The 15000-nt window shown below is 32.4% G+C and overlaps 14 protein-coding genes and 1 non-coding gene across 15 annotated transcripts in view, besides 6 other annotated features. All coding sequences in view use genetic code 11, as the record gives it.

Moving 5' to 3' along the window:
* ycf1 80 (hypothetical protein RF19, 80bp) overlaps positions 1-63 on the forward strand; it is a 192-nt gene extending 129 nt beyond the window's left edge. The window contains exon 1 of the mRNA in view: positions 1-63. This exon is cut by the window's left edge and continues 129 nt beyond it. Within this exon, the coding sequence (YP_009421797.1) occupies positions 1-63 (63 nt within the window).
* Positions 1-916: part of a sequence feature (IRA) that runs on past the window's edge.
* Positions 1-15000: part of a sequence feature (JLB, junction IRB-LSC) that runs on past both edges of the window.
* rps15 (ribosomal protein S15) lies at positions 527-763 on the forward strand. The gene has a single exon. The coding sequence runs from the start codon at positions 527-529 to the stop codon at positions 761-763; it is 237 nt and encodes a 78-aa protein (YP_009421798.1).
* On the reverse strand, positions 888-3104 carry ndhF (NADH dehydrogenase subunit 5). Its single transcript has one exon. The coding sequence runs from the start codon at positions 3102-3104 to the stop codon at positions 888-890; it is 2217 nt and encodes a 738-aa protein (YP_009421799.1).
* Positions 916-917: a sequence feature (JSA, junction IRA-SSC).
* Positions 917-13557: a sequence feature (short single copy region; SSC).
* rpl32 (ribosomal protein L32) lies at positions 3981-4160 on the forward strand. Its single transcript has one exon. The coding sequence runs from the start codon at positions 3981-3983 to the stop codon at positions 4158-4160; it is 180 nt and encodes a 59-aa protein (YP_009421800.1).
* On the forward strand, positions 4714-4793 carry trnL-UAG. Its single transcript has one exon. It is a non-coding gene; the product is annotated as a tRNA-Leu (tRNA).
* On the forward strand, positions 4841-5806 carry ccsA (cytochrome c biogenesis protein). Its single transcript has one exon. The coding sequence runs from the start codon at positions 4841-4843 to the stop codon at positions 5804-5806; it is 966 nt and encodes a 321-aa protein (YP_009421801.1).
* ndhD (NADH dehydrogenase subunit 4) lies at positions 5987-7534 on the reverse strand. Its single transcript has one exon. It carries the CDS (start codon positions 7532-7534, stop codon positions 5987-5989), a length of 1548 nt encoding a protein of 515 aa, YP_009421802.1.
* On the reverse strand, positions 7609-7854 carry psaC (photosystem I subunit VII). The gene has a single exon. It carries the CDS (start codon positions 7852-7854, stop codon positions 7609-7611), a length of 246 nt encoding a protein of 81 aa, YP_009421803.1.
* ndhE (NADH dehydrogenase subunit 4L) lies at positions 8315-8620 on the reverse strand. The gene has a single exon. It carries the CDS (start codon positions 8618-8620, stop codon positions 8315-8317), a length of 306 nt encoding a protein of 101 aa, YP_009421804.1.
* On the reverse strand, positions 8835-9365 carry ndhG (NADH dehydrogenase subunit 6). The gene has a single exon. It carries the CDS (start codon positions 9363-9365, stop codon positions 8835-8837), a length of 531 nt encoding a protein of 176 aa, YP_009421805.1.
* On the reverse strand, positions 9549-10091 carry ndhI (NADH dehydrogenase subunit I). Its single transcript has one exon. The coding sequence runs from the start codon at positions 10089-10091 to the stop codon at positions 9549-9551; it is 543 nt and encodes a 180-aa protein (YP_009421806.1).
* Positions 10185-10724, reverse strand: ndhA (NADH dehydrogenase subunit 1; one of the parts in which the record gives this gene). Coding sequence (YP_009421807.1) covers positions 10185-10724 — 540 coding nt within the window.
* Positions 11742-12284, reverse strand: ndhA (NADH dehydrogenase subunit 1; one of the parts in which the record gives this gene). Coding sequence (YP_009421807.1) covers positions 11742-12284 — 543 coding nt within the window.
* ndhH (NADH-plastoquinone oxidoreductase subunit 7) lies at positions 12286-13467 on the reverse strand. The gene has a single exon. The coding sequence runs from the start codon at positions 13465-13467 to the stop codon at positions 12286-12288; it is 1182 nt and encodes a 393-aa protein (YP_009421808.1).
* Positions 13557-13558: a sequence feature (JSB, junction SSC-IRB).
* Positions 13558-15000: part of a sequence feature (IRB) that runs on past the window's edge.
* Positions 13711-13947, reverse strand: rps15 (ribosomal protein S15). Its single transcript has one exon. It carries the CDS (start codon positions 13945-13947, stop codon positions 13711-13713), a length of 237 nt encoding a protein of 78 aa, YP_009421809.1.
* ycf1 80 (hypothetical protein RF19, 80bp) lies at positions 14411-14602 on the reverse strand. The gene has a single exon. It carries the CDS (start codon positions 14600-14602, stop codon positions 14411-14413), a length of 192 nt encoding a protein of 63 aa, YP_009421810.1.

Below are 15000 nucleotides of genomic sequence, written 5' to 3' on the forward strand. Positions count from 1 at the left end.
AAATTCATTATTGGCCCACCATTGATTACAAGATTTAGCTTTTATGAATCGCTATTGGTTTGATACGAATAATGGCAGTCGTTTCAGTATGTTAAGGATACAGATGTATCCACAATTCATTTAGAGTTACTTAATAGCCTATTTCTTATACTATATCTCTATCCCGTGAAATTCTCGAGCCCAAAGATGGATGCATATGCTGTGTTTCATTTTGCTAAATGATATCAATTAAATGGTATATCAATTCTATAAATTGGATATAGCAATAAATAAATCAGCAAAATTCTTTTATTTTAGATAGAAGAAATGTTTCTTCTATCTAAAATAAAAGAATGTACCCTTCTATCCAAATCCAATTTGCATCGATAAAATAAATCCAAATTCCAGATTCCAGCAGTAGATGAATAATTGCAAATTTTTGTGTGTACGAGATTAGAATAACTTAAAAATAACTGACATAATTTTTTATTTTTCCTGATCAGAAAAATACATGAAAAAGAAAGGAGGTAGAAAAATTTGTTGATTTATGGTTAAAGAAGAAAAACAAGAAAACAGGGGTTCTGTTGAATTTCAAGTATTCAGTTTCACCAATAAGATACGGAGACTTGCTTCACATTTAGAATTACACAAAAAAGATTTTTCATCGGAAAGAGGTCTACGAAGACTTTTGGGAAAACGTCAACGTTTGCTGGCTTATTTGGCAAAGAAAAATAGAGTACGTTATAAGAAATTAATCAGTCAGTTGGATATTCGGGAGAAGTAATTTAATCGTTCGAATTTTTTTCTTATTTTATTAGTAGTCTTTATTTTATTAGTAGTCTTATAGTAGTCTTAGATTTTGCATTTTGATGAGCCTCGTTTTGAGGAATTCATGGAATAATCCATTTTCATGGAATAAAGAATAAGAACAAGGATACATAACATAAAAAAAAGAATAGATAAGACGATATTCGCCCTCCCCCTACATATTTGATTTCTTCTCCTATACAAAAACCAGCAAGACCTACTCCATTGATAATTCCATCAATGACACCTTTATCAAAAAAATGCGTTAGTTCAGCTAATCTTCTTATACCTAGGATAAAAACCCTAGTATAGAAAAAATCTATATAACCACGATTATATGACCAGCTGTATATCTTTTTTTTTACTTCATCCAAAAAGCTCTTTTTTGGATTCTTTTTTACAAGGGAATTTTGAAAATTCAAATTCTGAAAAAAAGAATAAGCAGATCCATAAAAGATATATGCTATGAATAGACCAAAAATTGCTAAACTTACAGAAGAAATTGCATTAGTGAGAAATTCATATGAATTTATGGAAGAATTTGAATTTTCCTGGAACAAGTTTATTGAAGGAGTTAGCCACTTTGATAATATGGTTAACTCCAATATTCTATTATCTTTTACTCCATTATCAAAAGGGATTCCTATGGATCCAATGAACAAAGTAAAAAGTAGTAATATAAGAAGAGGAAATAGCATAGTATTTCCCGTTTCATGAGGATAGACAAAAGTTTTTTTAGCCCCAAAGGGAGTACTAAAGGATCCTATCTTATTTCTTGTATTAGCAGGAATTTTGGGTATATTTTGTGAAAAAAAAGAAACTCCACTCTTCATTGTTGATAAAAGAAAATCCCTATTGACTCCTTTGGATATACTTTTTCCCCATAAGGATATTGAATACAACGAACCTTCTTTAGTACTACTGTAATTTTGAAAATGAACACGCAAATACCCATCAAAAGTAAGTAAATATATCCGAAACATATAAAATGCAGTTAATCCTGCAGTAAAAGAGGCTATTATTCCAAAAAAGGGTGAATACAACCAACTATTACTAAGTATTTCATCTTTGGACCAGAAGCAAGCAAGAGGTGGAATACCACAAAGAGAAAGTGTACCACATAAAAAAGTAGTTCTTGTAATTGGAACGTATTTTCTTAAACCACCCATAAGAACCATATTCTGACTTTTATCTGGTGAATATCCAACAAGAGGTTCCATTGAATGAATAACGGATCCGGATCCTAAGAACAATAAAGCTTTCGAATAAGCATGAGTGATCAAATGGAATAAAGCAGCTTGATAAGAACCTATACCTAGAGCTAACATCATATAACCCAATTGAGACATTGTAGAATAGGCTAAGCTTCTTTTAATATCTCTCTGAGCAAGAGCTAAAGTGGCTCCTAAGAAGAGTGTTATTGTACCTACTAAAGAAATGAAACTCATTATCAAGGGTAGGGATATGAAAAGAGGAAGAAGTCTAGCTAGAAGAAAAATCCCCGCAGCAACCATAGTTGCTGCGTGTATAAGAGCCGAAATGGGAGTGGGTCCTTCCATAGCATCAGGTAACCATACGTGAAGAGGAAATTGTGCAGATTTTGCAACTGCACCAAGAAATAATAAAAAAGCACACAAAGTAGTAAGTAAGGAATTAATCCCATTATTAGGAATCCAGTTATTAGCTATTTTGAACAAATCCCGAAACTCCAAACTACCCGTTATCCAAAAAAAACCTAAAATTCCTAATAACAGACCAAAATCCCCTACACGATTAGTTACAAAAGCTTTTTGACAAGCACTCGCTGCAATTGGCCGCGTAAACCAAAAGCCTATCAATAAATAGGAACACATTCCGACAAGTTCCCAAAAAAAATAAATTTGTATCAAATTGGAACTAGTAACCAATCCCAACATGGAAGTATTAAAAAAACTTATATAAACAAAAAATCTCAAATATCCTTCATCGTGAGACATATAATCGTCACTATAAATAAGAACTAAGATTCCTACAGTAGTAATTAGTATTAACATAATAGACGTAAGGGGGTCGACCAAGTATCCAAATTCTAAGGAAAAATCATTATTGATGGTCCAAGACCATAGATATTGATAGATAGAACTTCCATTTATTTGTTGAATAGACAGGTGAAGTGAGAATACCATAGCTATACTTAAGAGTAAAATACTAGGAAAAGCCCATATGCGACGAAGATTTTTTGTTGCTGTGGGAATAAGAAAAAGTCCAAATCCCATTGACATAATAACTGGAAGTGGGAGAAGAGGAATTACCCAGGCATATTGATATGTATGTTCCATAAGAAAAGAAATAGCAATTTTTAGTTTAAATTTATAGTTCAATTTTTCTATAAAATTGTTTCCGATTCACCAAACCTATTCTTATCTCTTTCTAAAGGAATTCAAAAAACAAAATAAGAAAAAGAAAAAATACTGGAATTCTGGATTTTTCCAATTTCTCTCATTAAAATATTCCAAAATTAAGAATGGGTTTAGTTACTTAAATTCAAAAAGTGAATCAAAGAATTTCAGTATCTAGTTATTAGTTAAAAAAAAAATATTTATTAAAATACAAAAAAAGATTGAATAATTTTACTTTCTAATCATTTTTGCATTTCTTTCTGTTAAAATAAAAGAGCTCTGTTGTTTCGTAATTGATTGATTGAATTCCAAAGAAAACCTATATTTATAGGAAATTCTCGAATATTGCTTATTTCATATAAAAGGGAATCCTAATGACTAGAATTCTCTAAGTTTTAGAATGTCTTGTTTAAGAGACTAAGTATTTTTTTTTATTGGAATTCAATTATGCAATAGCTTTCTGAACTTAATTAACTATTTGAATTGAATTTTACCTTCCTTCTTTTTATGTCCCCCTCTTATATGAGGGCTTATCCCCCATACCATATATTTATATATGGAGTATATTTGATATATAAATTGATTTAAATAGAAAATCTTAAAAAACTCTTGTCTTATCCACATTAGACAAAATGAACTAAAGAATAATTTAGAATTTAAGTATCTTTCAGTATCATTTAAGTATCTTTCAGTATCTAAGTATAAATACTAAGAAAAAACAGAAAGAAGGATTGATAGAAAAAACAGAAAGAAGGATTTATTTGCGGCAATAGATGTCTTTCACATACAACTAGAAAAAAGTAATTCCCTTTTTGAATGGCAGTTCCAAAAAAACGTACTTCGATGTCAAAAAAGCGTATTCGTAAAAATCTTTGGAAAAAAAAGACTTATTTTTCCATAGTACAATCTTATTCTTTAGCAAAATCAAGATCATTTTCTAGCGGCAACGAGCATCCAAAACCAAAAGGTTTTTCTGGGCAACAAGCAAACAAATAATAAGATTTTGAAATAATCAGAATTGAACTATCCAAAAGAAATTCCAATTATTTAATATGAATGAATAATTCGGATTAATTAATAAATGGACTTTTATGTGTCGAATTCCTCGGTACAATATTCTTAGAACGAATCCCTCCATTATCATTATATAGAACAAAAGTTTTTGGTATATTGTGTCCTCAGTATTCTTTTCCTATCAAAGAACTTTTTTTTTTATTTATAATAGAATCCTCATAAAAACGAGGATTCTATTATAAAAAGTAGACTATTCTTGCAATAGGACTTACAACCTCTACCTAATCTTATCCAAAATTCCCATATAAATGGGTTTAGGACTGGTACATCATATTAATAAGAGTGTAAAGGCTTTCATTCTATAAATTTTTCTAAAATACAAAATTCATTTCATTGTAGTTAATGATGAACTTCTAATGTTCCTAAATTCTATGGCCTCTCCCAGTCTCGACGATTCACGATAAAATAACTATTATTCTTTTAAGTTAACTATAATTTAAAATTAGCCGCCATGGTGAAATTGGTAGACACGCTGCTCTTAGGAAGCAGTGCTCAAGCATCTCGGTTCGAATCCGAGTGGCGGCATTCTCGAAAAAGAATACAATAAATTAGAAAATAGATTCAATTCGAAATTTCCAATTTTGTAATGGGACCTTATCGTTATGCTATTTGCAACTTTAGAACATATACTAACTCATATCTCTTTCTCAACCATTTCAATTGTTATTACGATTCATTTGATAACCTTATTAGTTCGTGAACTTAGGGGATTACGTGATTCGTCAGAAAAAGGAATGATAGCTACTTTTTTCTCTATAACAGGATTTTTAGTCTCTCGTTGGGTTTCTTCGGGACATTTTCCATTAAGTAATTTATATGAGTCATTGATCTTCCTTTCATGGACTCTGTATATTCTTCATACTATTCCTAAGATACAGAACTCGAAAAATGATTTAAGCACAATAACTACGCCAAGTACTATTTTAACGCAAGGCTTTGCCACGTCGGGTCTTTTAACTGAAATGCATCAATCCACAATACTAGTACCTGCTCTACAATCTCAGTGGTTAATGATGCATGTCAGTATGATGTTACTAAGCTATGCAACTCTTTTGTGCGGATCCTTATTATCCGCCGCTCTTCTAATCATTAGATTTCGAAATTCTTTTGATTTATTTTCACTAAAGAAAAATGTTTTTCTTAAAACATTTTTCTTTAGTGAGATTGAATATTTATATGCAAAAAGAAGTGCTTTAAAAAACACTTCTTTTCCCGTATTTCCAAATTATTACAAATATCAATTAACTGAGCGTTTGGATTCTTGGAGTTATCGTGTCATTAGTCTAGGGTTTACTCTTTTAACCGTGGGTATTCTTTGTGGAGCAGTATGGGCTAATGAGGCATGGGGATCCTATTGGAATTGGGATCCTAAGGAAACTTGGGCATTTATTACCTGGACCATATTTGCAATATATTTACATAGTAGAACAAATCCAAATTGGAAGGGTACGAATTCTGCACTTGTAGCTTCGATAGGATTTCTTATAATTTGGATCTGCTATTTTGGTATCAATCTGTTAGGAATAGGTTTACATAGTTACGGTTCATTTACATTACCATCTAAATAATTACATAACATAAAACCTGAAGGTTTTTTCCTTTTTTGTTTGATTTGAGAACCCTTTGAAAAGACGTTCAAGGGGTTCTCAAAAATTCGAGATAGATCTAATTAGACTTTTTTACTTTTTTCTGAATTTTGTATTTTTCCACTCTGGAATATAGAGCGGACTGGTTAAAAAAAGAAAATCCTATTTAGTATAATAATTGGATAATAGAACCTCTACCCTATCAACGGATAGAGAGAGAACTAAATCTGGATAAATACCAATTCCTATTACTGGTAAAAAGATACAGATTAAAAGAAAGAGTTCCCGTGGTCCAGAATCTACAAAATTTTTGTTTGGAACATGAAATAGCTTGTATCCATAGAACATCTGGCGTAACATAGATAATAAATAAATAGGAGTTAATATCATTCCTATTGCCATTACAAAAGTAATTAGCATTTTTGGCATTAACATAAATTTTGGACTAGTAATTAGTCCAAAAAATACTACTAATTCTGCAACAAAACCGCTCATTCCCGGCAAGGCAAGAGAAGCCATTGAAAAGCTACTAAACATGGTAAAAATTTTTGGCATTGGGATAGATATTCCCCCCAGTTCTTCGAGATAAACAAGACGCATTCTATCACAAGCCGTTCCCGCCAAGAAAAAAAGTGTAGCACCAATAAATCCATGAGATAATATTTGTAAAATAGCTCCATTTAGTCCAATGTTGGTTATGGAACCAATTCCTATAATTATGAAACCCATGTGAGATACGGAGGAGTAGGCTATTCTTTTTTTGAAATTTCGTTGACCAAGAGAAGTTGAAGCTGCATAGATTATTTGCACCGCTCCTATTATTACCAACCAGGGGGAAAATAGATAATGAGCATGCGGTAACAATTCCATATTGACCCGAATCAATCCGTATGCTCCCATCTTTAATAGAATTCCGGCTAAAAGCATACATGTACTGTAATGTGCTTCCCCATGGGTATCTGGTAACCACGTATGTAAAGGTATAATCGGCAATTTGACAGCATAAGCAATAAGGAAGCCAAAATACAGTAGTATTTCTAATGTTGTAGGGTATGATTGATTAATCAATCTTTCTAAATCTAATCCGGGTTCATTGGAACCATATAATCCCATACCCAGAACTCCAATTAAGAAAAAAATGGAACCGCCTGCAGTATACAAAATAAACTTGGTAGCTGAATACAGACGCCTCTTTCCCCCCCACATGGATAAAAGTAAGTAAACAGGAATTAATTCTAACTCCCACATGATAAAAAAAAGTAAAAGGTCTCGTGAAGAAAATAATCCTATTTGACCGCTATACATTGCTAGCATCAGGAAATAGAATAATTGCGAATTCCGAGTAACCGGCCAAGCCGCTAAAGTAGCTAAAGTAGTGATAAATCCTGTCAATAAAATAGATCCTAATGAAAGTCCATCGATTCCCAATCTCCAGTGGAAATCGAAAACATCTATCCATTTAGAATCCTCCTTTAATTGGATTAAGGGATCCTCCAATTGGAAATGATAACAGAATGCATAAGTCATTATAAGGAATTCTAATAAACAAATAGCTATAGTATACCACCTAACGATTTTATTTCCTTTATGAGGTAAAAAGAAAATTAATGAACCTGCAAATATCGGCAAAACAACAAGTATTGTTAACCAAGGAAAATAACTCATGATAAAGTAATAAAGACAAGATACGTTTTGACCAGAAAAGCCCATGCTCGATTATTTCGAGCACAGGCTTCTTCGGTAAAGAGGAATCAGACGATTCAAGTGGAGTTTTTTGTAACGTATCAATAAGATAGAGCCATGCTGCGGGTTGTTTCAGGCCCTAAATAAACGCGGACACTTAAAAAATCCGTTGGGCAGGCGGATTCGCATCTCTTACAACCCACACAATCTTCGGTTCTCGGCGCGGAAGCAATTTGCTTGGCTTTACATCCATCCCAAGGTATCATTTCTAATACATCTGTTGGGCAAGCTCGTACACATTGAGTGCATCCTATACATGTATCATAAATTTTTACAGAATGTGACATTGGATCTCTAAATTTTCCTTTTCAACATAAAAATTTTCGATCTGGTAAAAATGAAATTAGTACTATATAAATTAGATGTATTGTAGACACCAGACGAAGCAATGGTTTATCCAAACTTTAACAAATAATGCAATATATTTCGTAATCTGTTTGTGAGAAAGCGTGAAAAGAGCCAAGAGACTTGAATTTAAGGCTTCAACAGTCATAATTATACGAATTCTACATACTAATTCGAATTAGCCAATAAATTGGCTATCATCTTTTCAATATAAATTATTGCAATATTCAAATTGCAATATCAATGAATTGCAAAAATGCAATATTCAATAAGTAAAAAACAATACTCTGAAATAACCTACTCAAAAAATGGATATTATTAAACACTAATAAGAAAATAAGATGATTTCATCTTAATGTTTCTTATTATTATATATGTGCCTTTGTTTAGAGGATTCTATGTCTAATTATTCAAAAAATTGGATTGATTGATACGAGTTGATTTCCTGTTACGATGGATGGAAGAAAGAATGGATAGTCCAATAGCTGCTTCAGCAGCCGCAAGGGCTATAACAAAAATTGCGAAAATGTCTCCTTTTAATTGGCGACTATCAAATAGATCAGAAAATGTTACGAGATTTAGATTAATTGAATTCAGTATAAGTTCAAGACATATTAGAGCTCTAACCATGTTTCGGCTTGTGATCAATCCATAGATACCAATCGAAAATAAATAGACACTCAAAAAAAGTACATGCTCAAACATCATTAACTAACTCCTTATCAATCTCGATTCATTTCAATATGAGGACAAGAATTGAACCGATTCAATTAATTAGAATAGAACAATTACACAACAAAAGAGAAAAGAAGGTATTTGTTGTGTTGGCAGTAGATGGGTTTTACTAAATCAAAATTGTGATTCTTTAGTTATTTATTTTATATTTGAAATTCTAAGAATTTTGACTCATTCTAAGTATTTCTTATTGTCGAGCCATAGTAATTGCACCTATTAAAGAAACTAGAAGAATTAGGGAAATGAGTTCAAACGGAAGATAAAAATCGGTTGCTAAATGAATCCCAATTTGTTGAACGTTATTTATGAGACCCTGTTCTACTATTTGGTTTGATCTTGTAGTCCAAAGAATTCCATACCACGACGTATCTGGGATAGTAGTCATTAGTGAAAAAGGAATAGTTATACAAAGGAGTAAAGTAAACCCATCTCCAATCGTCCAATAATTCTTATCTTTAGACCACTCTGAACCGTTTACAAACATTACAGCAAATATGATCAAGACATTTATGGCTCCCACATAAATAAGAAGTTGTGCGACAGCTACAAAGTAGGAATTTAATAAAAAATAGAATAAGGATATACAAACAAGAACTAATCCCAGCGAAAAGGCAGAATAAATTGGGTTGGTAAGTAATACTACTCCTAGACCTCCTAGTAGAAGAACAAATCCCCCAAATAGCACAAGAATCTCATGTATTGGTCCAGGTAAATCCATTATGGATAAGAAGAAATTTCTAGTATAAAATTTTTCATGAACTGACTAAAACTAAAAGATTCAAGGAAGGAAAAAGGTATTAGGATATTTTTTTGTATATGCATATAAGTTGTTAAGCAGTAGTTATTCTTTTTTCGTTAGAGTTAGTAAAAATGGATTTTTCTAATAAAAAAATCCTAATACCTAGTAATCCGTAATCGTTCTTGAATTCCAAGATTTTTCTTCGTCTATTTTACTTTGAGGCGAATTCCTAATTGTTTGAATTGTGTAATCTCCCATTATGGAGATTGGTAACCGACTCAAAGCAATTTGATTGTAATTCAATTCATGACGATCATAAGTAGAAAGTTCATATTCTTCAGTCATTGATAAACAATTTGTGGGACAGTATTCAACACAGTTACCACAAAATATACAAACTCCGAAATCAATACTATAATTAAGCAATTGTTTTCTTTTAATATCCTTTTCAAATTTCCAATCCACAAGGGGTAGATCTATCGGGCATACGCGAACACATACTTCACAAGCAATGCATTTATCAAATTCAAAGTGTATTCGCCCCCGGAAACGCTCCGATGTAATTGATTTTTCATAAGGGTAGTGAATCGTTATAGGTAAACGATTTGTGTGGGATAAGGTAATTATTAAACCTTGACCAATGTATCTTGCGGCGCGTATTGTTTGTTGACCATAACTAATGAACCCAGTTAGCATAGGGAACATATTCTAAATCTATATATGAAAAAGGTATGTTTCTTTCTCTTGTTTGAGAGAACTTTTGTGTTGAAAATATTCTTAATGTTATTGTATTCTTATTTATAGTGAAACTAGTTGGGAAGAAGTTGTTAATAAGAGATTGCCCAGAGAAATAGGTAAAAGAAATTTCCATCCAAGATTTAATAACTGATCCATTCTCATCCTGGGTAAAGTCCATCTTATTGTGATAGAAATGAAGAGAAATAAATAAGCTTTAGTTAATGTAATAAAGATACCTATTACCATTTCCAAAATTCCAATTATTTTATTCATTTGGAAAAATCCAAAAAAGGATATATAGGGAATAGAGAAATTCCACCCGCCTAAGTATAGAACAGTTACAAATAAAGAGGAAACTAATAAATTTAGGTAAGAAACAAGATAAAATAAACCATATTTAATACCAGAATATTCGGTTTGATAACCTGCTACTAATTCTTCTTCTGCTTCTGGTAAATCAAAGGGTAATCTTTCACATTCTGCTAAAGAAGAAATTAGAAAAACTAGAAAACCTATAGGCTGACGCCAAAGATTCCATCCAAAAAAACCATATTTGGACTGTGCTTCAACTATATCAACTGTACTTGAACTATTAGATAATCATAGTCGATGATAACATCACAGTTCCCACCGCTATTCCAAAACCGTACATGAAACCTTAGCTTCATACGGCTCCTCTATGATCAGAAAAAAGGAAAGGATTGTTTCGTTTCGGTATTATCCCCTGGGCATAGATAGAATTAGGTAAGATAAAATTGATTGGAAAGCCCAAAATTAGACCAAAGCAATTACGTCTGCTAGAATAACAAAAAAGCGCTTCTGAATTGATCTCATCCTTTATATAATATAATTTTTCTTTGTTCGGCAATAACTTAATATTGGAATAAATCACTCATTATAGCAATTAATAAATGGAAAGAGTTTGGCATTAGTTCATGAGGAATTCTGTATGAATAGGGATAAAGGAAGGAAAGAATAAATAAAGATCCTTATTGTATTCCATATCTTTTGTCCTATTCTTCTTTCCCCGGGAGGGGTATACTTAAAAAAAAAGAATAAAGGGTTAATTCGTTCTTGATAGCCATTTCCTTAACAAGTGAATGGGAACATACTCTAGACCGGAATCTGAAGAAAGTACTGCTTGATCATTTCCACCAATTTCAAGTCCTTATTATGATTCCTTTTATGAGGAAAAATGTCTAATGATTTAGATTCTCTCATTACTAATCCTGTATGTACTTTAGTGTTCCTAATCCCTCACTAACTTTTGATGGATTGCCTTATGGTTATAAGTTTAAATTATAGTAATAACTCAAAATATTCTAGTAATGGAATTCCATATCGCGAATCCTTTATTCTTGCCCGCTTCAAGATATGATGACTAATTAAACAATCTCAACCTTGGGGTAAAGAGTTTACACTGCTTATGTTTACTTGAACTTTTTTCTTGTACGTAGGAAATGAGATTTTTTATTTTTACTACAAATTAATAAGCTGTTTTGTTTCACTCATATAGCTATCGAGTTTAACTTACCAACGCGAATACAGAATAAGCAAAGGAAGATAATCATTCAATGTATTTTAGAGGAAAAAGATCCTATTTTAACGAATCACACGTAGAGATATTGCTAGTACACAAAAAGTTAATGGTATTTCATAACTAATAGATTGAGCAGCCGCTCGTAGACCGCCTGAAAAAGAATATTTATTATTTGAGCTATATCCTGCCATGAGAAGACCAATAGGAGCAATACTTGAAATAGCAATCCATAAAAAAACACCAATACTAAGATCAGCTAAAACAAAACGATATCCCAAAGGGATAACTAAAAAACTTAATAAAATGGATATGACTGCTATAGAGGGACCAATGCTAAATAAAGGAATCTCTCCTCGGGATGGGAGGATATCCTCTTTTAAAAGTAGTTTAGTTCCATCTGCTATAGCTTGAAGCAGTCCCAGGGGGCCAGCATATTCAGGACCAATACGTTGTTGTATCGATGCGGATATTTCTCTTTCTAACCACACAATTACGAGTACTTCTATTGTGATTCCCAGTAGGAGGGCCAAAATGGGTAGAATCCATATAAGTCCGTAGATTTCTTTTAATAATTCCGATTTCGAAAAAGAATTGATAGTTTCTACCCTATCTATTATCATTTCAACGATCAACTTCCCCCATAATGATATCTATACTACCTAATATTGTCATGATATCAGCCAATTTCATTTTTTTAACTAGCTGAGGAAGAATTTGCAAATTAATAAAACCCGGTGGACGAATTTTCCATCTCCAGGGGAAAAGACTATCATCTCCTACCAGATAAATTCCTAATTCGCCTTTTGGAGCTTCTACTCTTACATAAAGCTCTTGCTTTGATAATTCAAAATTGGGCGAAGGTTTTTTACCAAGAAATCTATATTCAAAATCATTCCATTCGGGATTCTTTGCTTTCTTAAAGCGTCGGGCTTCTAAATTCTCATAAGGTCCTCCAGGAATTTTCTCTACAGCCTGTTGAATAATTTTTATGGATTCCCTCATTTCACCGACTCGTACTAAATAGCGAGCTAACGAATCTCCTTCTTTTTGCCATTGGACTTTCCAATCGAATTGATTGTAAGACTCATAAGGATCGATTTTACGAAGATCCCATTGTATTCCAGAAGCTCGTAACATTGGTCCCGATAAGCCCCAATTTACAGCTTCTTCTCCGCTAATAAAACCGACTCCTTCAACTCGTTCTAAAAAAATAGGATTCTGTGTAATAAGTTGTTGATATTCAACAACTCCTTGTAAAAAATAATCACAGAAATCTAAACATTTATCCATCCATCCATAAGGGAGATCGGCAGCTACCCCTCCGATGCGAAAGTAATTATGCATCATTCGCATACCTGTAGCAGCTTCAAATAGATCATATATTAATTCTCTCTCTCTAAAAATGTAGAAAAAAGGAGTCTGTGCCCCGAGATCCGCCATAAAAGGTCCAAGCCATAACAAATGAGAAGCTATACGGCTCAATTCTAACATAATTACTCTAATATAGCTGGCTCTTTGGGGTATTTGAATATTCTCCAAGAATTCTGGTGCATTTACCGTTATTGCTTCTGTAAACATAGTAGCTAAATAATCCCATCGTGTTACATAAGGCAAGTATTGTATAATACTTCTGTTTTCCGCAATTTTTTCCATTCCTCTGTGTAAATACCCTAATATGGGTTCGCAATCAATAACATCTTCACCATCGAGAGTAACAATCAGTCGAAGAACACCATGCATTGATGGGTGTTGAGGACCCATATTCACTATCATGAGATCTTTTCTTTTAAGCGATAGACTCATATCCTTGTTCTTATTCTTTATTCCATGAAAATGGATTATTCCATGAATTCCTCAAAACGAGGCTCATCAAAATGCAAAATCTAAGACTACTATCCTTGTTCTTATTCTTTATTCCATGAAAATGGATTATTCCATGAATTCCTCAAAACGAGGCTCATCAAAATGCAAAATCTAAGACTACTATAAGACTACTAATAAAATAAAGACTACTAATAAAATAAGAAAAAAATTCGAACGATTAAATTACTTCTCCCGAATATCCAACTGACTGATTAATTTCTTATAACGTACTCTATTTTTCTTTGCCAAATAAGCCAGCAAACGTTGACGTTTTCCCAAAAGTCTTCGTAGACCTCTTTCCGATGAAAAATCTTTTTTGTGTAATTCTAAATGTGAAGCAAGTCTCCGTATCTTATTGGTGAAACTGAATACTTGAAATTCAACAGAACCCCTGTTTTCTTGTTTTTCTTCTTTAACCATAAATCAACAAATTTTTCTACCTCCTTTCTTTTTCATGTATTTTTCTGATCAGGAAAAATAAAAAATTATGTCAGTTATTTTTAAGTTATTCTAATCTCGTACACACAAAAATTTGCAATTATTCATCTACTGCTGGAATCTGGAATTTGGATTTATTTTATCGATGCAAATTGGATTTGGATAGAAGGGTACATTCTTTTATTTTAGATAGAAGAAACATTTCTTCTATCTAAAATAAAAGAATTTTGCTGATTTATTTATTGCTATATCCAATTTATAGAATTGATATACCATTTAATTGATATCATTTAGCAAAATGAAACACAGCATATGCATCCATCTTTGGGCTCGAGAATTTCACGGGATAGAGATATAGTATAAGAAATAGGCTATTAAGTAACTCTAAATGAATTGTGGATACATCTGTATCCTTAACATACTGAAACGACTGCCATTATTCGTATCAAACCAATAGCGATTCATAAAAGCTAAATCTTGTAATCAATGGTGGGCCAATAATGAATTTTTTTGCATATGTATTAAGACGCTTGGTCTGATTTCGAAATTGTCCAGAGTTTTTTATGTTGTTTTCATTGCAAAATGATGGATCTCCTTCCGTAACTTTCCAATTACGAGTACGAGAATTGAAAGACATGAAAATTCTCAATTCTCTACGGCGTCTAGGAGATAGATCGAATATTTTCAGGAACAAGAAAATCAGAAGAATCTTTTTCTCTATTCACTACCATTCCGCGTCTTCGACTTCTATTAGTTTCTTTTCTTCTTTAATGCAATAGCTATAGTTTGATATAGAATCCATTTCTCAAAGTAAAGGAAACCATTCTCTTATAGGAAATGGTTCGAAAATCGCTATTCCACCTTTTAGGTTTAGGTATCGTGAAAAGTGATACCTGTGAAGATCGTGCATTTCAGTCACATTCAGATCCGTTTTTCGAGTCCATGATATAACCAAATTGGATGGATCTTCCACCCGTTTAGCTAAGAAAGAATAGATGCAGAGGTGGATAATAGATCGATATGAAGATCATGAGC

Source organism: Miscanthus floridulus, assembly GCF_019320115.1.
Source record: "Miscanthus floridulus complete chloroplast genome, cultivar PI295762".
In the NCBI taxonomy this organism is placed as follows: Eukaryota; Viridiplantae; Streptophyta; class Magnoliopsida; order Poales; family Poaceae; genus Miscanthus; species Miscanthus floridulus.